We start from the raw sequence: 26,536 nt of genomic DNA on the forward strand, positions 1-26,536 counted from the left end.
CACAGCAATGAGAGGCAGAGCAAGACAGTACAATTTAAAAAAGTTGCTGAACAGCAGAGAGAGGTGGAGTGAATCACAGCCTGACAGAGAAGGATCAAGACTGCGCTACATTCATCGTACATGTGTTTGGTCCAACCCAATCCCTGATCTGATCAAAGACTAAATAAAGCCAGACTTTTGCAACCACAATTGTTAGTGTCACATGTGTCATCGCTCGACCTTACCACAGAACAAGACCCTGTTCTTAGCCATGTTACCCCAAATGGCATTTTAGGTGGCAGAATCAGCCACTCTGATGCAAAGTTGCCCAGGCTTGCCGACATGGCACACGCCACACAGTGAATAAAGAAGTGCGTCAGGTGTTACCTGTCTGCTCTGGCTCGCTCTTGTCCTCATCTTCAATATCAAACTCTGACTCCCGTTCCTCATACTCTACGTTCTCGTCCAGCTCTTTGAAATCCGGGGCAAAGGCGCTCCAGTTTTCCTAAAACACAGAAAAAGTAAAATTCTGGGACAGAAGCATGTCAAAGGTTCAATAACATGCAAAAACAACCTGACAATCAGTCCAACATCAGCAGCATTTGCAAAAATGCACAGCAAAGATTTTTAGCATAAAACTACTTATGAGGAGTTTTCCTAAAGTCGACTTTGTAGGTACACTTCACAAAACTATTCCAATGGTGTAGATCCCCCAACTCTCATCAGTCGGTACTACTCATGGACCTTGGTAGAGTAGAAGAGCAGTCTGCGTTGGGACAGTTTTTCTGAAGTCCAACTAAGGGCTTAGTAAAACCATTCAACTGAGGCAGTACAAGACTCCACTCTTCGGATAAGGCTGTACCACCCGAGTATATGGTAGCATAGACAGAGCAGCCAGGCTTATCTTAAGAGGGAGAGAGGGCTGTAGGAAAGTACTTAGAACTTTTAGTATACCAAAGATTCAATAGAAACAAAAGTATTATACAAAATAAAAGGTTTATTATAAATACAATTAGGCCAAGTTAAGTCCTGGGGTAAGTACTGGTCAGAGAGTCAAACACATTATACAAACACAAATGCTTGAAGGTACACAGACCAAAGCATAAACCTTCAGAATTACGAACAGTAATTCTAGGGAAGTCAGACCTTATGATGCACTTCTAGTATAGGTCACAACTATTCATGGGGAGTAAAACCATGTGTTACTTTCAGTAATAAAAGGGTAGTAGACCCTGTCAGTTATGCAGTGACACCCAGCAAGGAAATCACATAATCAACCAACCCTGATTACCAAGATACTTTTCTGAATAGAGAAACACAGATTCAAGGAACAGTATATACCTATAACTACTTTTATGATAACACAGAGTTCTCCCTGGTGAGTAAGACCTTTTGGTGTAATTACAGTTGCTTTTCAGCTCTGTGGAAGACGCAAGAACTCCGGATTGCACCAGGCAGACCAGGGTCAGCTACACCTACAGAACACTTTTCAACAATGGCACACAGCTATTCTAGGCACGTAAAACCCAATGTGGTAATATACTATTACAGTTGCTTTTCAGATCAGTGGAACACAGATTGAGGTACAAAATAACTAAGATGGCACGCAGCTATTCAAGGTAAGTAAAAACCCATATACCTTTTAAAGGAGCTACTAGCAACTTAAGAGGTTAGTTTAACCTAAGGCAGACTTATTCTACACAGGCCAACAGCAAGTCAGGGGAAGCAAGGCCCAACCGGGGCACTCGTATGTTTATATCCTAACAGGAATAGTAAAGAGAAGCCACACCATTGCTTTTGAGGAAGAGGCACAACCAATTCACAGGTGAGTAAAAGAACCTCACATTTACTTTTCAGAATGGCACAACACAGATTCAAGGCAAGTAAGAACTGTTGTAACTGTTCACTCTCAGAGTTCAGTTACTAACTCTGTACTTTTCAACCACTTGTTATCCTTTTCAAGACAGAATCCTTTGCATATCCAGTCCTTCCTAGTCTATTGCATGGGTTCACTCAGAGGCAGAAGAGGGACTAGTGGTCTAGGTGCCAGCTGTAGGCAGGGCGAGATAGGGCTCAGTTGTAGAAAAAGTTTGAGTTCCTGAGGAAGACTGCTCAAACAAGTAAGGAATTCACTTTAAAGTTAGTTATGGTCCTGGGACTTGCGAGAAGACACCCTAGGAGGATTCCAGCAGTGGGCCTGGGTGAACTGGATGAGAGGACTCCCAATCATAAGAAACACCCCAAAGCTTTACAAGAATAGCAAAGGCTTAAGGTAAATAAATACCCTAGCCAACACAGTACCCTAGCACGGAAGAAGAGTTGGAGCAAGAAGACTTCAGTATCTGCAACCTGGTCGATGAATTCCATCATGAATACTGGAGGCAGGACACTGGAAGGGCTTCTGCAGCAGGGATCAACGGGGAAGGCTCCAGGCAAGAGTTTCTTCGGGCATCCAGCTTTTTTTTTTATTTTACAAAAAAAGCAAATAGAAACATTTACCTCGGCATTTTTTAATGAAACTATATTGCACTAAAAATACTGAATTTTAAATTAAATCTATATGGGGCTGGGGAGGGATATAGGGGTTAAAATGGGTGGGGAGAGATTAAAAACATAGGGAAATGGGGAGCTTGGGGGGGAGAGAGGGCATCCCCACCCAAATAAATAAAAATAGGGTGTTTTTTTCTGTTATAGATTTGGTTAAAAAAAAATGCTTCCCTGTAAGTTTTCAAAAAAAACTAAAATAAAAAACAAACCACAGAACTGTTTCTCCGCGGCTGGATGCGGCTCTGTGATTTTGGCGCCCTTTTCAGAAGCCAGCAGAAGACTGGATATCACTGATTGGATTTGCGTCGCTTATCTGGTCCAGCACTCTGTTGAGGGGGGGGGGGGGACGTCTCTGGAGGTCCAGCTGGATGCCACCAAAGTTTCTGCTCGATTCGGAAGACCATGCACTGCATGATGGCCTGAAGCCCCAGGGTATTGCAGCCCCGCAAGGTCGCAGCATGACACAGAATTGCTCAAAATGCACGTCTTCTTGAGTCCAGTGGATCTCACCAGGCTCTGGGTCAGGATCGTCCGTTTCGGAGTCCGCAGGTCGCTAGGAAGGAAAGGTAACAGCAGGCTCCAGTTACACAGCGGCTCTGCGGTCGCTGGAAATTGTCTCAGCTGCTGTTTCTTCATCTTCCTCTTTGGATTCAGGTTCAGTGGTCGACTACCTTTTCAGCTTACATGAGCAGACTTCTATGCAGCAGTCATTTCAAGTTTGAACTGGATTCTCGCAGGCAGGCTGGAAGATAAAGGGTTGCAGAGTTTTGGACTCTGTGCCATCACTTCCTGCCTTCACAGACACTCTGGAGCCTGGGCGGGTCTGACCAAGGTCTTCCGTCGAAGATAGAAATCACACAAAGGACTATTCCCACCCTGGAGGGCAAGGGGAGATCCAAGAAAGGACAAGGAACGCTAAAATGGCAAACAAGACAACAAGGGGACATTTTGGTAAAACAAGATGTAGAAGGGATAGAAATATCCTTTCTACCCTTGGGAACTGTAGTTCTCACAAGGTTAGGCAGAGAAAGCAAAAGGGGAGGCCTAAGGGCAACTCTGTAACAATAAAAAGGTATGTACCAAAAGTTGTCAAAGAGGATAGAACTAAAATGGACACTATGCAGAGTCTTAAAAAGGACACCCATAAAAAGAGCAAAAGGATCTGAGAGTGTGGAAAAAGGTTCCCACTCACTGCAGTATAGGGAAAAATAATCTACCAGTCCAGCAAAAAGTTCTGGGGTTCTTGCAGGTCAGGAAGATTTAGCACCAAGATTAAAAATCATACTTAACAGCAGGCTTATCATAAGAGGAAGATATGAGCTGTAGGTAAGCACGCTGAACCAAGTTAGTATTGCAATTCAAAGAAAAATTCAATAAATATATATTAAAGTCTAGATTATATATATACACACACAACACACACACACACACACACACACACACAGGAATCACTTAAATACTTGGCACATTGGACCAAAACACTTAAGAATACTTTTCAAAGGCCAATGCTAAGTTTGTAGTTGCTTGTGGTTACCATCGCTACAGCATTTGACACCAATGACAGCTCTACCGTATTGTCGGTAGAAACGCACACAAAAAGTAATACGGTAATTGTATTTAGTTAATAAAAAACACAAGATGATGACAGTTGGTTAGTCTAACACTAGCAGGGCTTAAGGTTGTAGAGGCAGTTTATTTGCAGCACAACACTCTAAGTCCAAAATGCAACCCTAGCTAAAGGCAGTTCGGAGAGGTCTCAAAGTCTTGACTAAGATGCAACCAACATTGGAGACCTTGTTAAAGGACTCGCTAAAGGGACACACGCAGCAGCTTGGGTTGGATGTAAGAGGGGGTTGCCCTGGACACCTCTATGTGCACTCCCAATGATCTGTAGCGACTTTTAAGATTACAGTAAGCACTACTTTGTTCCCCACAGTACGTTAGGTCTGGAGAAATGTTTGTGGCTGGATTCTCCTCTATGTTGCAGCACTGGACCCAACATCCAGATTCCTTGGTCTGGTGACGAACGGCAGGACAATGGACGGGATCTCCCAGCAGACGTCTTGAGGGAGGACCTCTTGCATGGATTCCAGCAACTTCTCTGGTGTTGGCGCCTTTTCTGCAGCACCAACAAAGAAGACGATCGCCCGGTAAATCATCTTCGGTTTCTGAATTCCTGCAATCTGGTGAGGGAACTTGGACAGATCGGATTGCGTCTCTGGAGGTTCACATGGAGCACAGCAAACACTTGGATGGATTCAGCCTTTCCACAACAATGCCCTACAATTGGGTAGGAGGTCTCCTGGTATTGAGGTTTCACAGCTCTGGAATGTCACAGGACCTCAGGAGATGGCTCCGATTAAAGTTAGTCTTGGGACTGGTCCCACCAGTCAAAGGGAAGGAGTCATCCTCTTTGGAGTTCCTCTATCGCACAGAAAACAGGATCAGGACAGCGGTGGTCGCTTTGCAGTGTTGCAAAGGGTCTGCATGCGTCTCTGGTCGTCGGTTCCTTCAGTTTCCAGTGGTCGACTTGCCTTTCATCTCAGGAACCTCACCTTTTATTCTGTTTCAACACATGCTCCTCTGCAATCTCTTTACTGAAAGGGGCAGGTGGCTGTCCAATCAGGCCAGCCAGACCCCCAGTGGGAGCTGGTTCCAATCAGGCACTCGGCCAGACAAGAGCAGGGGAGTGAAAAACTCCCCCGCCACTTCCTGCCTGACCAGACACACCAAAGGGTTCCCAACGAAGGCGCCAGATATATATATATATATATATATATATACACACACACACACACCCCTTCTCCGCCCCCCCGCCACCCCCTAGAATGGTAGAAGACAGGCTAACAAAGAACAACCACACTAGAAATGGCAATAACAAAAAAGGCGCCACCAAGTTAGTAGTTAGGTGGCCCTATTGTGCACAACCGGGGCTATGAACATAGCATGCAGTGGAACATTACACACTAGTTGGTACAACCGGGGCTATGAACATAGCATGCAGTGGAACATTACAAACTAGTTGGTAGAACATGCCACTGCCACCAGCCAGACTAGAAGGTGTGTCTATGTGACTAAAAAGCCAAAGGAGCAGAGAGAAGGGGGAATACTACGCATCCCTTTACCACTCCACATAAGGTGGTGTGTGCCAATCTGCAAGATAGCTCAACGGGTTGAGCGCTCACTTCTGCGATCTCAGCATGATCTGCAGGTCGCAGGTTCGAATCCTGGCAAGGACAACTCAGCGTTTCATCCTTCCGACGTCGATAAATGAGTACCAATATCGGTTGGGTGATGTTGTATGTAAAAATGTGCTCTGTTAAGCACTTTGGATTAAGGCGCTATATAAATAACACATTATCATTATGTTTTTGGAGAGACACAAACTATAACAGCAACACTACCCATAAGGAGCTGTGTGCTGCATTAGTAAAATACAGATGCCTTAAAGAGATATGGAGGAAAGTAGACTCCATAGGACAGTAAAGTTCCAAAAGACAGAGCCCATAAGAACGAATGATTGGAAAAAGGCTCCACTCATTCAGGATTAAAGAAAATGGGCCAGGAGTCCAGCAAAAAGTGCTGGGGGTCTTAATAGGAGAGGGGATGAAGACTAAAAATTATAAATATCTCCAACAACTTCTAAAATCCACTCCTAGGAAATTCACCTAGCTAGAAAATAGCTAACCCTCATGGCTTCCATAGCTAATACATGGGAAATACTGTGTACAAAAGTCGCCACAATTATTAATCTGAAATCATTTTGACCACAAACCATTCTCCAGAATCACAAGATTTACTTGCGATTGTCGCCAACTGCAGAGAGGATCTTTACATGTTAGGCAGGATGGTGCAACAGGTTGCCTTGGCTGACACAAATGATGGGCCCTTAACCATTTCAGAAAGAGCCAAGCTACATCAGAGGACCTGATGCCATTGGCTATTGTGTTCGGCGCCCATTAAAAGACAGCCTGTGGTTACTTCACATCAGTGTGCGGCTGACTGTGTGCACAGGTAGATACTCAACCAGTATGTAAGCCAACCTGACTCGGAAGCCTCCACGCCCTGGTGCTGCAAGCGACCCAAGTGTGATAAGCTGGAGAGTGATCTAACACTTAAGTAATGCGGAGCAATTAAGAATGACCTTTAGTCCCATCGTAGCCAGTGGCACAATGTATGACCCAAGAAAACGGAGTACACCAACTTACTTCAAATATGGAAACGTTCATTGATGGGTTGCATCTACACCCTTGAGGTGCAATCTCACAATGGCAGAGAGTTTTCAGAAAAACGCCGGGAGAGTCTATTAAATGGCTCTTACACAAGCAGCATGCTGAAGTGGCAAATAATCGGCGTAGGGCAGGGTACAGAGGGTAATCACTTACCACTTGATTTTGAGCCCAGATGGACACCACGCCACTTGAAATCGAAGCAATGATTGGTCGGACAGGATGCCACTAGGGTAATGAAGTAAAGCAGAATGATTAAGCAGTTCAGGTGATACCAAAGTCCAATACTAAGGGCAAAGGCTTGAAGAATGTCCTACTCACTGCCACATCCAGAAGCAGCTCACCACGGGTCCCATGCAGGATTTTCACTAGGTTTCCAATGCTCTTCTCCCAGATGTAGAGGGCGTGCTGCCGCGCGGAGCCCGCCACAATGTACTCCCCATCACCAGAAAAGCAACATTTCTTCCAGGGCGTCCTTGAGAAATGGTGGTAAGTAAAGAATCCTATAGTGAGCGATGGGGTTACATTACAAGAGAGACAGATACAAGGAGGGTACGTCGCCAGAGACAGTGAGGCAGTTCCTCAGGCCACAGAGGGGCAGGTCCACGACAGATGGGGTGCAGGGGGTAATTTAGAGGCAGGGCCTTGGGTAAGAGAGACCGGTCTCTCATGGGCATGGGGATGGGCTAGGGAGGTAGATGCCAGGAAGGTGGTGGTAGGGAAGCGGGCTCTGGGAGAAGAAGAGGCAGGCCAGTGGAACAAGAAGAATGGTAGGTCTTGCAGGACAGATTAGCCAGCACAACAGCAGCCAGAGCAAGTCCAAATTGCCGTGCCCACAGTACAAGGTGGCCACTACCAGGCTCCCTGCCAGTTGCTCCTTCCCATGCTTCTCAACAGCATCCACAATTGTCACAAAGGTGGATCATTTTGAGAATCAAGAGACAGCCAAATAAGCATTCACCAATCCAATGCCTTTTCCATCACATGACTTTCTTGAACACCACAGCCCCTTGTCCACTCTCAGTGAGGAACACATCAATGCTCACCCGATTTTCAACACAATGCCACATCATCAACCTCTTACACCAGGGATAAAAATTGCTGGTAGAAATTTAGCTCCTGGCTGCAGACTGGAAGATCCAGTTTGGCTTGACACAAATGACCACTCTTATTTCCAACTAGGGCCACAAAACTATGAGACATTGTATAAAAGCTGCATTCAGAAACCGCTCAAGTCACTTAAAGCATAACAGTCATTTGCAAATGGATAAAAAATGTACAGTCTGCATCTTGCACAGAATATAAGATTTGCAGAAGGCAGCATATGGGCTTCATGTTTGCACTAGAGTGGCTGTTCTTGCTCACTGTTTGATGCTGGACGTCCAGCACCAGGTCAGTAAGGTAGCTTAGTGTGTGGAGCACTACCTGCTGGGATACGTGTGGATCTGCTGATCACAGGATCGAAACCCAGCAAGGTTAACTCAGCCTTCCACAATTTTCAAGATGAACACGAGTACCAACTTTGGTTAGTAATAATTGCATATAAAACGTTTTATGTACAGCACTTTGGGAAAAGCGCTATAACACTAATTATTGATATTTTGGTACGAGCGTTCGGAGGCAACCTTTCAACTGTAAACTACTAGCGTGACAGTAGTTCAGCAAAAGATCTGGTCAAAACGAACTAGCTTCCAAAGACCACCACAAATTGGCTGCAACTCACCGATTCACCAAATCCTGTAACTTTTGCATGGGCTCCGGTTCTCCATCGCGGCCGCACGTCAATATTTCCCGCCCATCATACACACGAATTATTCGGTCGGCTGTGTTGATCAAAAAGCAACTGAAAGAGCAAAAAAAGTGAGTGTCAAAGAACAAATGAGGGTAAACAGGAGCAGGAAAACAAAGAATTAGGGGTGGAGAACATTTTATAGGGGCAAATAGGAGCAGAAAAAGGGTAGAGTAAGGGGTAAATAAAAGCTTGCTACGGTCTCCTTCACTTCGTTTCAAGTGGCAGAGGGCAATTAGAGAAGAGATTACAGTACTCAAGCAAGGCAAGTGAAGTAGGGCTTGCCCTCGCACCACGCTCTCACCCACCCCATCGAGTCCCTACTGCCTGGGGGGGGTGGCAGGGGTGGACAGATGCCTTCTTATAGTTAACATCAATCTGGCAGATCATTGAGCTCCTTTCCATGAATGCACAACCACTCCCAGAAAACAATAGTAACAAATGGAGTTCAAGTTCTCTGTTCCCACACCTTAGCGTGGCCCCTCTTTATAGCGCCACAATTTCTTCCAATTCTTGCTCTACTGGCATTTTATGATGCAAAACGTTCAGAATAGCATCCATCTTTGTTGAGAATGTCACAAACGGAGGGGAACAGGGTGGGAAGGGAGGTAATGGGAGGAGAAGAGAGATGAAAATTCAAAGAACCATGTATTGCTAAATAAGCCCAAGCAAACGGGTATGGGCAAATAGAGGCATACATTTAGTTTGACTTGTAATGTGAAACATAGACTTGCTTATTTTTGTTAAAAATAATGTGGCGAATTGCCTAATTTCATAATGGCAAAGCCAACATGCAGGCTTGATAATGTAGAGGAGTTTTGCGCTTTGGGGCTTTTACAAAAAGGTTAAACTGCTGCATTTAATAAGCCATAATTAAATCAATACATCTTTCATAATGCGCTTAATAATGGACTCCAGTCTCCAAGTGTGGGACCACCATTCGAAACGGTATTGCTCTGCGTTGTCTTGCTTCCAAGACCAACACTTTGCCCTTGTGCTAGCCTCCCAACTCATACATAAAGGCATACATATTGGCTTTGCCAATGCTTGCTATAATTACTATCATGATGGATTTGCAGCATCATAAAGATTTGTGTGACGCGCCCAATCCATCAAGGCTGCATTCTTGAACAAAAACCTTGTCAGCAATAAATCATTGTAGCAGTAAGAATAATGACTGCAACACACACAAAGTTCTGCAGTCAAAAATGGAAAACACATCAACGCACCAGACATCATGCAAACAAAACAAGACCTTACAAGTACTATTCGACTCTCTTTCCAACTTTATAACAGTTCCACACACTTCTACAAAATGGATGTCCTTTAACAAAGGGTTTAGTAGGATGCCCTCATTCTGAATCACAGAGCAGCTGATCCACACCAAGTCCATCTTACTTTAAGTGCTCTGGCAGAGAACCAATGCTCCATCTAGTCAGACCAAATAAATTAACCCATCTTGTTGAAACACAAAAGTGTTCATGACACTAGCACGTGGAGATTACTAGGTGTCTACATGGTTGGGATGGCTTGCTCTACACATTGTGTGCATGTCAGATGAGGAGGAGCTGCTGCTCAGACAAGGATCTGATACTCCTCTCTAGGCCAACACAGTCTTCATCCTTCCGAGGTCGTAAACCGAGTTCCACACATCTGGGTAATAATGATGATGGTAATTATTAAACTGTTACTTAACGCTCAAACTGGAATTGGCTGCGCGATATAAAAAGGTTGCATCTTAAACTCCCACCTCCCCTGTAATAAGGCCTGCTCCACAAAACATGGCAACAAAGACACTCGCCTTCCTTTGCGCGCAAACTCGATGGATTTAATGGCTGTGGTGTTGCTGGTGCCGGTCGTCACTCGGAAGGATGCCACCAGATCAGCAGTGTCCGTCTTAAGGACCAGGATCTGAGGAAGTGAAAAAGGGAGGAAACACGTTAGGAACTTGGTAAGCCATAGCCACTTAGACTACAAAGAATGCAGAAGGACACATGGCCACCAGTAGTGGCCTCTGCTTTATAAATAGTTGTGAAGAAAAACAGACCGCTCTCCTCCCAGCTTGCACCTCTAGTATGGCTCTCGCTCCATATACAAGCAGCAGATCCTGTGGTCCGCAATATTCCCACACCAGGATCAAGTACATTATACAGTCGTGTTTTCATTTGGGTGATAGCAGTTTTACTCCCGAGTCCCCCATTGCATATGCAGGGCTACATGTTAGAGGACAGAACAAGAAAAGAAGAAAAAAAAAGAAGTCTAGACTGCATGAGCTACTATGAGGAAAACGGAGACCGCTGGAGATACAACGAGGCAGAATTTTGCTTCTGATCCCAGGTCCACACACTTAATTTCCCAGCTGTGTATCTTAATGCAAGATGTAAATGCTGTGAGGTATCAGAACTGCCCCTACTGCAAAGAGTAGGCTCCTCCGCTCTATAACTTTCAAGCACACGTTCATTTTCTGGAATTCTATTAGCGGTAACAAGTTATGGATAACACTTGGAGCATGTCAAAGAAGTCTGCAATCATAAGAAGAAATATAATAAATTCAGAAGAAATTTAGAGAACGTCAAGGGAACAGAGGAAGCGTTACTCGGTTAGGTTTGGAAAACAAATGTGTATTTATTCAATTTCCATAGTACTGGAATGGGCTATAATTGTTTGAAAGAGTGTCTAAAACACCACATTTGCTCACCTCCCTCCTGAATGGGCACAATGGAAGTTTGACTTCATCCTACTATTGACACTTCAGATTGGAAGTCTTAAGGCAAGTAGTTAGAGAAGATAGGACAATTACTTATTTCCAACCTAGGTGTCCCATCGCAGGATTAAATACAGGGCTCCAAAACCACGAGGAGCTACAGGTTGAACTAGTTCTGAGAGACAGGTGAAATGGTATGGAAAGGGAGAAAATATACACAGTGGTTACACAATTAAGTACAATAACAGAACTAAGAAATATAAAGCATATTGGAAGGTACTGTTAAATATAGGAAGCCTAAGTAAGCAGGTTTATACTTTTTAATGTGTTTTTGTGGAGTGCCAATGCTGCCACTACGCAGTTCAGAAAGTATGCAAGGGCTGAACAGACGTGGCAGGGGCGAGAGCTCCATTAGAGTAGATTTCATTTTTGTGTGAAATTCTCTCCACCTGTGAGTCACCCAGCCATTTTTGCCCGACTCTTGGATTTTGACCAATTCTCCCGAGTCAGTGGGGAAACCTTTTCCACGCTCACTCATTCCGCTACTCTAACTTTGGGAACCGCTAGCCCTTTTTGTCATGTCTCTTTGGAGTTTATGTTCCAAGGGCGGCGGTAGAGGTGGGGAACTTTTTTCCTAACCGACTTATATTGGGAGATCAGCACACCCCACTTTATGAGGTGTGCTGAGGAGACACAAGGTATCCCTGTTTCCACTTCTCCTGTAACTTTCTAGTTACAATGACAAGTTCATCTGAGTGGCTGGTGGCCGTTAGGGAGAATTCCCCAGAATGGCTCATTTCCCCTTACCTACTGAGTCCCTCAGCAGCTTTGCTGGATTTCTAGGATTTATTTTTTTCACCTGGTAAGAGTGTGAGCCTTTTTCCCATTCTGACATGCGTTTTGCTGTGCGTTTTCACTTTATGTGTGACCTTGAGCACTGGAGCCTCACCTACTCCATGGCCTCATATTTCATGTGTGTTACACAGCACCTTCAGATCAGTGACAGTGTTGTCTTTGAGACTTCCCACCGACTCCATTTTCTGGAAGGTAAAGTTGCCATTAACTTTACTTTAGTGACTTCACACCACAGACCCAGTACACCCAATCTTACATGGATTGTTGGAAAGGCTCAACTCTTATCCTTTTTGTCTGTGCCTCTTGGAGCATTGTTTCGGTCCCTTTACATTAAGACTTGGCTGGTGGCAGTGGTATCTACCCTAACTTTTCTACCGCGATTACCTTATATAAACGTGGTAATGTTTTAGGCTATTATATTAGCTTTGAACATAAACCCGCTTGACCAAATACATTTTATTTTTGCTCCGGCTGGGTTTATTTGCCATTTCTTTTTGTTAGTCTTTCTCGTGTTTTACTCTGCGCACCAAACCGGGGATGACTCCTTTGTTCGCTGTCTTTTCACGGGCTTCTGCACAGAAGCCCTCCTTAAGGCACCTGAAAGTCTAGGTAGGCAGGATGTGAGGGAGGGATCTTCGGACCCCTACCATGGGTTCCCTTGGTAACCCAAGTCGCACTCCTGTTTGATTGGCTGAGGGGACTGTCCTCGCCAGGACAGGCACCCTGCTGTGTGATCGACAGCCAGGCTGTATGAATGGGGGAAAACTGCATAAAAAGCAGGTCTCTGGGACTGGAAAGGCAGAGTCGCCACTGGACCGAAAGAACCAACGAGGAACTGGCAGAAGAGGACCCCTACAACGACTGAACGGCCCGGTGAAGCCCTGCTGCAGGTCCGAATCTTCAGAATCTGAAGACAGAGGATGCTCCAGGAAACCTCTTCCCTTGAGCTGGTGGGACCAACGAGTTCGCCCAAACTGAAAGCCAGGACTCCCTCCTCGCTGTACAGAGCTACAGTGGGCCGGATAGCCCGGAAGGTCGGACCCTCCTTGGGTTTTAAGGAAGGCACCTTTTATTTGTTGCTTTGCTCTGCTGCTGGTTTCTTCCATCGGAAGTGCAGGACACTCCAGTCTTCCTACTTCATGTCAGTCCGACACTAGCTCAAGGAACAGTGAGCCTGCAGGAACTACCAGCAACGTCCGCCTCAGCTACAGCTCCCTCTCCGTTTTAAGGTAATGTGCAAATCCGGTTGTCTGTTTCGTTCAACCGTGGTGAAAGTGTTTGAAATCTTTCTCCAATCCGAGGGCTTGTCCTTCTCTTCTCTTTGAACTAACTTTTGCATCAACCAACCTCCTCCGGAAACCGTGCCACGAACTTAACCGTGAACTACCCTGAACTGTGTGATCTTGAGCAAAAGACCTTTTTGACCGATTGACTTTGGCCCCAAGCCTTTTATACCTGATTCTATCTCTGTAGTTCCTATTGCTCAATTGCCTCAAGTACTTACCTGTTGGTGTGATTTAATTTCTATTAACTTTGTCTTTCCCTCCCTTTTAAATTGCTGTAGTGCCATTTTGCTCCCACTTCATTTTGTGAGCTTAACTTGTCTGTAATTTAAGGGAAGTGGTGTGGTGCATGTGATTTTTAGACTGCTTATAATAGTATACTGTTAAACAACTGAAGAGTGAAATGGATATTCTTTTACTTGAAAACCTTGAGTGTTTGCCTGAATCATAGTAATTGCTGTCCTTTGTGTAACTATTTGATACTGCTCACTTACTCTTGAGGTAAGTCTGGCTGCTCAGCCACTGCTACCACTTTAAATGTGTAGTACAGGCTTGTACCGAAGGTGAAATTGTACTGTGACTTGTAGTCTTAATTGTGTGTGGTGTTCCCAAAGGGTACTGCATATAATTCTGCCTAACCGTGGCAGTGGATATTTTCTACTGACGTTTGGAGTACTTTACCGCAGATGTGACAACAGCCTGCAAGGAAAGGGCACAGGGGTCACTATGGACATAAAATGGTGGCTGTACCTTCTTTCTCACCAACTCACAATGACTTGTCCTGCTCGGGGTTTTGTCATTGGTGGACTTCCTTGCGAAAGTCCGCCTTGGCTCTCAGAGTGCCTGAGAGGCCAGGAAGCGGGGAGGACACCAAAACTCCCTGCAGTGTCTGCCTGGAACAAGTTTGAACTGGGGGGTTGGCTGTCCTTTTGGACAAGCCACCACCCTTTGTCCGAATGAATGCCTGGCGATGGGTGGATCCAGCCAGTTTCCTACATGAAAGGCAAGGGTTCTGGAGCTGAACCTCAGTCGACCACTGGAAAGAAGAATCCGAAGAAGAACGTCTGCAGCCACCTCCAGTGACTGCCAGCTCCGGCTGAGTAACCGCTGCTGCTTCAACCTACTGTTTTGATAGTCAGGGAAGATCCAGACCGGACACCTTCTTCCCTTGAACTGGGGGGGGGGGGGGGGGGGGCTAACGAATCCCGAGTCCAAGTGCATTTTGAGACATCCCACAAACATCTGCAACCGTCCTGGGCTGCAATCTCCCAATACCATGAGATCTGGGCCAACTTGCTGTGCATAATCCCCAAAAGAGCAGTTTAGGCTGAAACCTTGTGGGCATCCGTGTGGGCCTAACGTGACTCTTTCCTGCTCCTAGGCGTCCCCTCAGCTGTGTTGGAGACCGAGAAACGGAGGGAAGTATGCCATGTGATAACCGTCGCTGACCCGAAGCCGGTGTTGAGTCTCAACAAGCGAGTATTGCGACGATCGTCTGCTGGGCGCCCGCCCGCAAGAAAGGGACCATCTGTTCCTACCAAAAGTTGTTCTTCAGCTGCCAAAGACAAGAAATCCGAACTGGAGCTTGTGGTCGCTTCACCTCGAGGATTGGCGGGTAACATCGCTTCTTCACAAAATTACTTGTTTTGCTCCCATGTACCTACCTGGGTGCTTGCTGTGTTGATTCATGTTGCTCCTGAGCTTTCAGAGACAGGCTGGGTGGAGGACCCAATCGTGTTCTCCCAGGCCATATGTCATCAGTCCTTAGGGTGGCAATCCTTTGGGAGTGCGGGGGGATGGTGTCAACCAACCTCCCTAAGTCCTTTTACCAACAACTGTACTTAACTGCAACGTAGAAGAATCTTCTGAACAATGATATGATATGGCATTTAGAACGCACCTATACACAAGTGTTTCAGCATCTGCCTTCCTTGGTTCCCCCGCCCACAGGCCCTGGTTCCCCAGACTCATTTCCAGATCGGGTTGGACTACCTAAGCAGAAGCGGCTTACACGTTGTTAGCAGTGTTGATCTGCTATTGCATTATGTGTTGGTGGATATAATTTACTACCCTTAAGCTAATCTAAGACTTATCTGTGTTCCACCCAAGGTCTGTATATATGTGTATGTGTCTTATTTACCTAAAGCCTAATATTGTGTTAAGTGTTGCCTTAGTATATATTACAATCATATTTTTACAATCATATTTTTATATGACTACAGCGTGTAAGTGTTTTCGTAGCCTGCGAGTGTGCTCTGAGGTCTTTGTACTTACCTACAGCCCTTCTCTCTTCTAGACCAAGCCTGGCAGCTCGACCATAGCTACCAAACCTTTTGGGTATTTCAAGCTAAATCTAAGAGTTGTAACTTCTATACGCCTAAGAGTGAGTCTCCTAAAGCCCCATCACAGACTTTTGTAAAACTCCCCAACAAGCTCTTAGTGTGAAACTTTACTATGTCTGAAACCAAAAGGTGCCTCCTCACTCCTTTCTAGGAAATCAAGGTTAACTTGCAGTAAAAAAGGCAGTGGAAGTGCATTCTGTAAAACAAAGCCCCCATAGGTGCATGGCCCATCACACAGTACATTTGTACTGTGGCAAGCAGAGGGCACCTTGTATTGTAATCCAGCCTAAAGCATCACCCATTTACTTTCAATAACCCAAACATATGCCATTGGAACTTCCTTGCAGCTCATTCAGTGCACACACGATGCATGAAAGTCCAGAGCAGTGTTCCAACAAGGAGCAAACAGCAGTCATTGACTGATAATGCAAAAAAACATTTAGCGCCCTCACCTTGCCCTTGGCATTCCCTGTGTAGATATACTCCCCACGTCGGTCAAAAGATGCCACTACGTTCAGGTCAGAGTCGTCATCCACAGGAAGGACCACGTGTTGAGAATCAGATAGCGTCAGCATGACTGGGGCAGACTTCATGGGACACACAAGAACATGGTTTCTATAAAACACATGAAAAAGGAGTCAAGTTGCAACATATTTTCCACAGGGTTCTCATCCCTACAATTCTTCCCCCCCCCCCCTTCTGCCCAACATGAACCAGTACCCACACCCATGAGCACACATCTGCTCGTCACAAACAACCAGTGGAGCTGTTCACCACTCACCCCCCCCTCCCGCCAACTTCCCCCTCATCTCCCAGTGCCAGGCAGACCACTACTGCCCATCAAATGGGCAGATACGGTCTCTGCTGTTGTCCGATTACGTAAGGATATACTCTTGATTTCTCATTATAGTACACTACGCTGGTTATGTGCCCGCCACAAGGTACGGTGCAAAGTGAGACGCACAAACAATACAGACAATCCATGATGCTATCACAACATATCTTGCGGGACAGATGAAACCCAGGCTAGATCACCCGGCCCCCTTTCCAATCCTTGCTTGTCCCCCCCCCTCACAGGCTTGTCTGAGCCATAATCTACACCAAACTTAAGCGGTGGTGACGAGTGACAGTCTTGCTACTCACCTCGTGAGTCGGTTTTCTGTGTCTACATGTCTGGAGGCGTATTTTTACTGCTGCTTCACTTTCCTACAAAACTCCATCTCCTCTGTGGAGCGGCGACGAGTGGCAGTCTTGCAGTCTTGACTGTCATGGCGGCCAGGGCTGCTAAGGCTGCCGACTCCAAGTCGACTGAACAAGAGGTCTTGCTTCCAGAGGTGGAAGAGGGTCGCCTGCTGCGCAGTGCGCGTCCACGCGCTTTTCCACATGCCCCAAACTCGGAACTCGTCTCCCTGTAAAAGACCGTCTCCAGCAGATTTCCAAAAGCATTGAGGCATCTCCAGTAAATCTACGTAAAGATTCTAGTGTCCCCGAAGAGGGGGTCGGGGGGGAAACTGATGAATTTGCCTCACCTGAGCTTGAAACACATCCCTCGGAGGAGCTGCTGGCCTCCAGTACTGGAGGCTTGGGAGAAGGCCTATGGTCCGCCAGGACGCCGCCACTTAGCACGGTGCTGCCTGGGAGCAGCCCGCCGGCGCTCGCTTCCCCCTCCTTCCTGCTCCGGCTCCCGAGTCCCTCCGGAGGGAAGGGCGGGCGCAGTGAGCAGAAGGGGAGGTGCCCGGGCGTCTCTGTGCAGAGCGGAGCAGGGCGAGAAAGCCGCGGAGCCGTGAGGAGCGGCGAAATTCAAAGTCAGCAAAGCATTGAAAACAACCAGGTAAACGAGATTACATCGTTTACCCAAAGTCCCACAAAAGCAACGTTTGGGTCGGACGGTTCCCACCTCAACAGTAATGACGTCGTCATCTGCTACTTTTCCAAGCAAAGGGCTCCCCACAAGAAACAAGGGGGGAAAATAGAACAAAAACCATTACCATTATTCATATGAACCCAACCCAAGCTGAGAAAATTACATCGGGCGAACAGCCCTTGTCGCCGATTAAAAGGTCTTTAAATTCGTCCCAGTTACATGAGGTTGTCCCACCTCATTCATCCCTGCAAATAGACATTCTAAATACTTCTAAGGTTGACACCACCACAAACAAAAAAAACGGCACTGGAGCCAGACTACGTCTCCTAAAAAGAGGAAAAAACGCCGACAAAAAGCAAAAGATAGTTTAAAAACCAAGCAGCAAAAAAAAGAAAATGTCGACTCTTCCACAGTCCCGTCTACTCGTAAATTCTGGGGCTAGACAAACAACAAAGAAAATCTGGGCTCCGGACTCGGCCAAAATGCCTGCAGCTAGCCTGGTGACTTTTTTTAACATCTTCGTTCCTCAAGCTAGGGGCGCCCAAGAGGACCTTACAGACGCTGAAATACTAGAAGCAATTACCTCTTGTCAACCACCCAAAAAAACAGACTCTTTTATGGGCACGGCTATGAAAAATAAAACTCCAAATAAATTACAAGTTCCACAAATTCAAGGACACTCATCGCCTGTGCTAGGCTCCACAGCACAGGACACATTGCCTCAGCAACAAGTCTGTGTCCCCGGACTGGCAGAAGGAAAACGACAAACTCCCCCCCTTAAGCCCGGTTGTCCAGCATCCAGTGATTTTGGGTGACAGGCCTGTGGCTTCCACCCTACCCACAGGAGACTCTCAATTGAACAAAGGACATCGCCCGGAAAGGAGATCATCACTACCTTCCCACCTGCCATTGCCCATGGAGGACTTAGGTCACCGAAATCCTCAAAATCTAGGCAGAAACTCAGCAGCAATGCCCCTGCTTAACATCCTAGAAACAAGCCATAAGTACGGAAGTAAAAAGAGGGCGGGAGGCCTTCCATATGGGGGCGATTCGAGAGAAATCCATACTGGCAAACCAAGTCGGGATAGGCGTGAATCTATTGAATTCCTCAGTGATTCTCCAGTAAGAAAGTCGATAGCAAATGAGCAAAGCCTAAATAACTTGAGTTACAAAAATCTTCCCGAAACCCCAAATGATATACCGACAAAAGCCAGACATTTTTGTCGTCATGTCTGCTGTAACAATAGCTTTGGCTCCATTTACTAAGCTATATGAATCAATAAATTACACTTTGAAAGACCACACCACCATACAGGCAATGACACATACTAAGCTGATCTTTCTAGAAGGCTATATTACCGCCTTGGATGAATGTCTAAAGTCAAACATTACACTTCCGAAAGAACAACCAAATCTTGAATCATTGTAAAAACAAGAAATGGTCTCTCATGCCACACAAACACAAACCTCAATCAATTTCATCCTCGACAGACCCAATGGAGGACAGATAGCCGCCATCCGATCCCAGGAACGAAGTTGTGAAATCAGGGAAAAGTGAAGTTATACAAATCAGGGAAGACACACCACCTAGAAACATTCAAAACCGAGCAAAATGCATCGACAAAGATCGGGCCTTCCCGATATTTCTTGCGCAAGCCAAAAAGCTGGTCGGAAATACTGAAAAGACAAACTGTTCCTACACAAGACCCGTCAAAGAAGTGCCCAACTAAAAAGTGTTGCCCTACTACCTTTCAAGATTCCACTCTCGTCTTCCAGATTGCCAAGGAAAAAAAGAGATCAACATTCCCCAAAAACAACAGAAGAGTTTCTCGCCAATGATGACTTAAAGAACATCAGTGAACATCTCGAAAATGACTTGACAAATAACCTATCCATCAGAAATGATCATTTTGGGAAGAAGGAGCCCGCCCGTGCCCGGTTTGGAAAAATCAGAGAGCACCCCCTTCCATACTATGAAGAAAAATGCTCCATCATACCTCAAAAAGAAACTCGGCTGTCGCGGGTCATAGAAAAGTATTGTTTCCCTCGAGACCAAACTCTTCCTCGCCAATCCATAGGTCTGCGGAACTAGGTCACAGGCACAAGTACAGAGAAAGGGACATACATTCTAGAAAAAGTGCCTCAAGAGGCCAAAATCAAATCAGTCCAAAAGAACAAAGCACGGGAAAAAGTCAAATCTCGGACTGTACACTACAAATCCAGGACTGCTGTCCACCATGATCAACGTCCCTCTATCGAAAACTCTGTCTGGATTTTAAAAATAGAACAATGTGTAGAAATCCGAGACAAAATCATTCTTAACAGAAGAGGAGTTCTAACCCTGTTTAGCTTCATTCCAGCACTCAGACAGATTAAATCAGAAGACCTGAAAATAGTGGACCCATATCACTCAAACCGAAGAGCAAAAACATATCTGTACAGCTCATCAAAGAAGACTCAAGACTCGAATCTCCGAGAAGGCAGATGAATTATTCAAATATGGCTACATGGTGTCAAGTAAATCAATGCCCACTAGTAAATGCAGCGTAACAAGGACCAACGCTCTTTCAAGCCCCTCACGTTCAGTTCCTTCCAGAGACAAGCTCAAGGCCTACCCTGATATACCGGATACTGTTAGATCAAAAAAAAAAAGAGAGTGGGATCGATTTTGCAATCTACAAAAGTAGAAATAAAACACATTCTGCCACTTTTTCCTGAATCCAGCAAGATTCGGTACAATCTCCTAGAAGGAGTGAAAGGGACTCAAACAGAGGAAAAAATAGAGACTTGAATTCCAACCGCAATCTATGCCAATTACCCAAAAAAGCCTCTCCTAAAAAGCCAACATCCAGCAGAACGCAAAAAGATACTACAGAAGCAAAAAAGTCGCCAGAAAGGAGTCATCCAAAAGAAAAGTCCCAGGGAATGTGGTCATGGCTTCAAAAAGCACTATCAAAAAATTTCAACAAATAGCAACTTGAAGGTCAGCGGAGCACGGACAGAGACACCCCGCCAGCCGACCGTATTCCCAATATACTACAACTTTGCTCTTGGAACACCCGAGACACCAGCACTTGACAAAGAGGGGAGATGCAGACCTAGCATCATGTGATGTGATCTGTTTACAAGAAACCTGGTTAATTGACAAACCAATCTTGGACGGTTACGACCTGATTCTGGCTCCAGCTAAAAAAGGTCAGTTGGGCCGCCCATCGTCGGGCCTACTTAGGGCCTGCAGAAATGGGATAGGCCTGAAAATTAAAGAAACTTTGCAGACAGATTCATCAACCCTGGCAATTCTTTTGGAATGGGAAGGATCCCCAAAGGAAAAAGGTACACAATTAGCAATTGTTGGAATCCAGCAACTACAGATCCAAAAACCTACATATCCAAGATGGAAGAAACAATTGACGAAATTCAGTCAACGTGCCAGGTATCTTACTTCATAATCTGTGGAGACCTCAACGCAACATGCAATTAAACTGGCACAACAGAGGGAAAAAAACCCCAGTAGTGCAGAGAGGAAAATCTTGGTCTAAACTAATGTCCTCCAGACATATGCTAAATCTCGACATGATATTCAAGGAGAAGGACCGCCTGCCGACGTGGGAACAGGGAGCCTTGAGAGCCACAATAGATTACATTTACGTCCCCCGTCCCTTTCTAGAAATGATTACAACCTTTAAGGTCCGTAAAACAACAGACACTGACAACAACCAACTAATATCAACATGGTCAACTTCTTTCAATAGTTTGAACAAAGATCCTTATGAAGTCGAAGCAAAACTCCAAGGAAATCAATTAAAACTTACAACATTTGCAGTTAAGAAGCTGACACAAAGATACTTCGAAAGAGACCAGTCGGAAGCAGTACCTGAACCAGACTACGTGCCACTCCTAAGGGCCTTCTCAGGGAAAAAGAAAACATCTGCTACTTCCAGTAAGCTGCATAAACACACTTATGATGTCCAACTGGCTACAAAAAGTCACGAATTGCGTCAAATTAAAAGGAAGTTGAAAAAAAACACCCTCTGCAGCACAAACCCAGGGAATTTTGGTCACTTATAAAATCCTCAACTCCGTCAAGGAAGAATTCCATCATTAATTCCATGGGGGAGCAGAAATGGATAGACCACTTTACCACCCTCTTTGAACCTCCAACTAAGACGGACATCAGCCCAACAGAAAACGATTCTTCAAGATGGATCCTTCTCGAAGATCAGGAAGACATTTTTGGAGGTACTAAAAAAACTAAAAAGCTCCCGAGCAGTTGGACCGAACGGGATATCCAACATGGACCTTAAAAATAACTCGACAGAGTAGTCAAACCTTCTCAAAAAGATCTTTGCGAGATGTGCTCAAACAAAATCTATTCCATCATCATGGACCAAGGCAACCATTGTTCCAATCTATAAGAAGGGGGACGTTAGTGATCCAGCCAATTTTCGTCCAATAGTACTCCTGAACTGCATCAGAAAGGTCTTTGAAACATGTGCCAAATCATCCCCATGCCATGATAAATTCCAGACAGGATTAAAAAGAAATGTGGGCACAACCGCAAATATCTTAACCATCAGCACCCTAAACAGAGGATCTCACCAGAACCTTTCCTCCGAAATCGGCTAAGGGAGCAATCAGCCGATTTATGTACGCTGACGATCTAATTCTCTTCGACCAGACTCAGATAGGGCTCCAGAGACAGCTAACAAGTCTACTTCGATATACAGCAGAAAAAAAACTTGCAAATCAACAAAGACAAAACGAAAATACTGATTCTGGAGTCCGCATCAAAAAGATCTGACAAGTACTTAGAAGATACAGAGATTGAAAAAACGAAAGAGTTTAAATAGTTGGGCGTAACCATTGATAGCTCCTGACAGGAAAGCGCAATGCAAGAATCGCTGAAAATGAAAATCAAAAAACTAGCAGCACAAGGCAAAGCTGTAGACTTAAAATTTGGAAAATTCTCGACAATTCCAGTAATTGAATTTTACAAGAAAAAAGTGGTACCATCGATTACATATGGTGCAGAGGCAATGCCATTGATCCCAAAAACAAAAAAAAAAACTTTTGACAAAGCTCGAAGGACAGTTTGAGGACAGTTCTGTCTACCAAATTCAACTACAATGCCTGCAATTCAGCGCGAACTGAGTCTTCTCTCGTTAGTAGGCACAATAAACATCAATTCGATACTTCTTTATCGTAAGTGCATCATCAAAGACAGACAAGATATCTATGCACTAATAGGAGACGAAATGCAAGCAGGCAAAGTGGGAATGCTAACGAGCTGGAAAAAGGAAAATCATTCCTTGCTGAGCGTAATGGCCTGTTCTGAAGATGACTTGATTTCAAATCCGGTCAGAGTGTGTGAAAAACTGAAAAATCTCGATTGGTCCAAAACACAAGAGGAAGCGGCAGCAAACAAACTCCTAGTTCATCTACCGCAAACACTGTGCAACCTAAATGAACTTCAGAGGTACATCAAAAAATTCCCAAGCAGATCATCCAGAAATTACCAGCTCAGGATCAGACTGAACTTAATTGAAACCAATGAAATCCGCCAGATAGGAGGCATTTCGGACTAAAGTGAATGTCGTTTCTGTGGCGCTGACAAGGAAACTATACGCCACCTACTTCTGTTCTGCCCACAAAACAAGTCGATACGATCAGCCTACCTTGACCACCTCTGGACTAATGATTATTTCGACACTGATCAATGGTGGCACAGACTGATCGGAGGCGACAGACCGACATGGCAAATAGCAACAGTGAAGATTATACAAGAAACTATGAAAATACTGGGCTGACGCCCTCAGAAACTTAAGAATCATAAAAACTCGGAACAAACACATAAAAAAAATTTTAAAAAAAAAAAAGTTACATCTCATAAGGGGCATTCCATGGCAAGGAGCTGGGGGAGTAAGGGAGAGAGGTGGGATTCCCTAGCACACCGACTGGAAAACAATTAAACCGTTCTAAATTAGCATCCAAGGACCACAGGCCTACAAGTCTGTTTAATCCAACCAGCACCAGTCCTATGCTATGATTTATCAGCAACTTAATCACCGATTTATATTTAATCCTTGGATTTACCCAAGGGTGGGTGGAGATTACACAAAAACACGATAAATTGTCCTGTTTTACCTATGAGCATCTATGTCCTAATCGCCATTATGAAATATGACATTTCTGCCACTGTGGCAGCAACCAAGGGGCTACCCCCTACACTCACCAGCCCCATACCTCCAGCTTCTTTTCAACTCTCTGGTCTCTTAACTGCAGGGCTAAGCTACAAATGGCCTTGCAGACACAAGAGACCGGAGAGCAACCCCTCAGACAGGAGTCCTATATAGACATGCTTAAAAAAAATAAAATCGGTCAATCGGCTGCACAGATCTTAAAGAGTCAGACCTCAAACAGCAAAGTTCTGCGCCAGAACTAGGTGGGCCTAACAACCGTGGACAATACCACCCCCCAATAAGTTACACAGGACCCACACAACAGCATTAAGCTTTAGCTTGCCGGACCCTGTAACATACATAATCTGGTTTCAGAGATCACAGAGCTAGGCCTTGAGATCAGCGTTATCCCTCGGCTAAAGAAACCACTGGTGCTCAGACCATAAGAATTTGGCACATGGTTTAAAGGAGCAAAAATAGAGCGCAGGTTAAACAGATCTGGCAGGTTTGGATTTGAGATGGCACAGCTAGCCCTAAAGTAGCACAAACAAGCTCACTGTATGCAGCAGAGCGAACCCCCCATATGCTAAACAGACCTACAGGTTCTCAGCCTATGCAGCACACCAAACACCCTTATGCTGCGCAGATCATACAGGTCCTACAGAATGGATCATCAGACCCATCCTTCCTCAGGCTGCACAGATCATACAGACCTACAGAATGGATCGGAGCCATCCTTCCTCAGGCTGCTCAGATCATACAGACCTACAGAATGGATCGGAGCTATCCTTCCTTGGGCTGCTCAGATCATACAGGACGTACAGAATGGATCGGAGCTATCCTTCCTTAGGCTGCACAGATCATACAGGACCTACAGAATGGATCGGAGCTATCCTTCCTTAGGCTGCACAGATCATACAAGCTCAGTTTACAACCCTCAAACAAAAGAGGTCAATGTGCTAAAATCTTGCAGGCTTTAAAAGCAGAATTCACCTCCACCACACTCCCTGTTCACAGAGATTTTGGGGCTCTCATGAACATCCCTATGTATCAAGCAAGTAATGTTTTAGCTTTTTAACCACAGAGGGCCCTTTAAACAAGTAACCGCAACTGCACAGGGGATCAAACCACCAACAATAAAAATAAAAGCGCAAACCAATGAGAACCTCACATGCCTCGTTATAAGAAACCTACTGGTCTCTGGGATGAAACTGAACCTTGAGGATGGGAGAGGGGAATCTGAAGCGCTGGTCGCAGTCTCCGGACAGTACATCCCACAGAGACACAATGTTATCCGTGGAAGCACTGACTAATTTGTGACCGTCTCGACTCCAGCTGCAAAAAAGGAGAGAAGATGCCAAATTATCAGAGTGAGGAACTGACGACGAGGAGAATATTGTGATAACAGTAGTACACCTTCAGACACAATGTTTCAGACATCATCGACAAACAGCCATCCGCAAGCTGCCAAACACAGAAAAAGGCTGCTTTAAGAGACTATCGGCAATGAAGACACCTCTAGTCCAGCAGTCTACCCCATGTGTCCCTTCATTTATTCTAGTCCAGCAGTCTACCCCCCATGTGTCCCTTCATTTATTCTAGCTGCAATAGTCATTTAAGCGTGTTGCAGACTGCTTAGAAGCAGAAAATGCACTACTCTGCCCTTGGTTGCAACGGTTCTCTCCGATGGCCACTGTTTGGATCTATGTACATAGAGAGTGTGTTGGCCCTCAGTGTACTGCAGACTGAAGTTGCTGCCTTGCTCGCACGCCTGATGCAGAATTCATACACTGTGTGCTGCACCAGTCGACATTTTCTGAATTCTGCCAATTCAGAACATGAAGTGTCCTATAGACAACAGAAACCATTACAGAAAAAAGAAAAAATGAAAGAAAGTAAAACATGATTGCTTGGATTCCTTACTCTATGCCCCTTCTGAATAGCCACCACTCACGCTAATGTTTAATCTGCCCCTCCCTATCCGCAATGCTCTACACCACAACAGAGCACACTGAGCTACCATTCATCCGCCTGCGCCCACACCTTGTGTGTGGGCAAGTGTGCTCTCTGGAGGTTGAGAGGACCCCATTGATACTTTATAACTCACTGGAAACAAAAGGAGCAATCAAACCAAAGACAGGTCAATGGAACACGGTGATGGCAAGATATATTGCTTTACTCTGAAGCATCGCACTGACACTCGTCGGTTAGTACTTGCAAGGAAATTCAGAATTATGAAAAATAAATGGGCAACATATTTTTCTCAATGATTTTAGTGCTGTGAGGAATCAACATCAAAGACACGCCGACTGGGAAAATAAACATGTACTACTTCTTTATTGATAACACTGGTGCTACGTTCCCTCTCCACGTTCATACTGGTTTGGCTTTCAACCCACACATTGCTGGATATGATTTTCAGAGCTTTGTGGACACATTTACGGGTCCAAAGGACAGCGGTTCCCCTCCTCAATTCAGGGTGCATGGGAGACTATGTAGAAGTCTCCTCTTCCCCTTCAGGGTTCAATGGAGACTGTCCAATAGGTTCCCTGTCCAATGTAGCAGTCAATAGAGAACATTCGTTGGGCACAGTCTGCTTCAGGCATTACAAAAATTAGAATTAGTAGAAGAATATAGTCAGGTTAGATTTACATAGGAACCCCCCCCCCTCCCATCTCCCTCAACGTCCTACCCCACCTCCCTCTCATATATACACACACACACACACACGCGCACACACACACACACACGCACACACACGCACA

General features: G+C 45.3%; 1 protein-coding gene across 5 annotated transcripts in view; it reads right to left on the minus strand.

The window, feature by feature from the left end:
- RBBP5 (RB binding protein 5, histone lysine methyltransferase complex subunit) overlaps positions 1 to 26,536 on the minus strand; it is a 104,466-nt gene that overhangs the window by 59,967 nt on the left and 17,963 nt on the right. For all 5 annotated transcript variants that reach the window (XM_069633136.1, XM_069633138.1, XM_069633135.1 and 2 more), the window contains exons 4-10: positions 24,966 to 25,106; positions 16,181 to 16,343; positions 10,346 to 10,455; positions 8,479 to 8,598; positions 7,077 to 7,230; positions 6,912 to 6,983; positions 367 to 484 (exon numbers count right to left, since the gene is read on the minus strand). In XM_069633136.1, the coding sequence (XP_069489237.1) occupies positions 367 to 484; positions 6,912 to 6,983; positions 7,077 to 7,230; positions 8,479 to 8,598; positions 10,346 to 10,455; positions 16,181 to 16,343; positions 24,966 to 25,106 (878 nt within the window). The remainder of the gene's footprint in view (positions 1 to 366; positions 485 to 6,911; positions 6,984 to 7,076; positions 7,231 to 8,478; positions 8,599 to 10,345; positions 10,456 to 16,180; positions 16,344 to 24,965; positions 25,107 to 26,536) is intronic.

This window comes from Ambystoma mexicanum, chromosome 13 (assembly GCF_040938575.1).
Source record: "Ambystoma mexicanum isolate Mex_15411 chromosome 13, UKY_AmexF1_1, whole genome shotgun sequence".
In the NCBI taxonomy this organism is placed as follows: Eukaryota; Metazoa; Chordata; class Amphibia; order Caudata; family Ambystomatidae; genus Ambystoma; species Ambystoma mexicanum.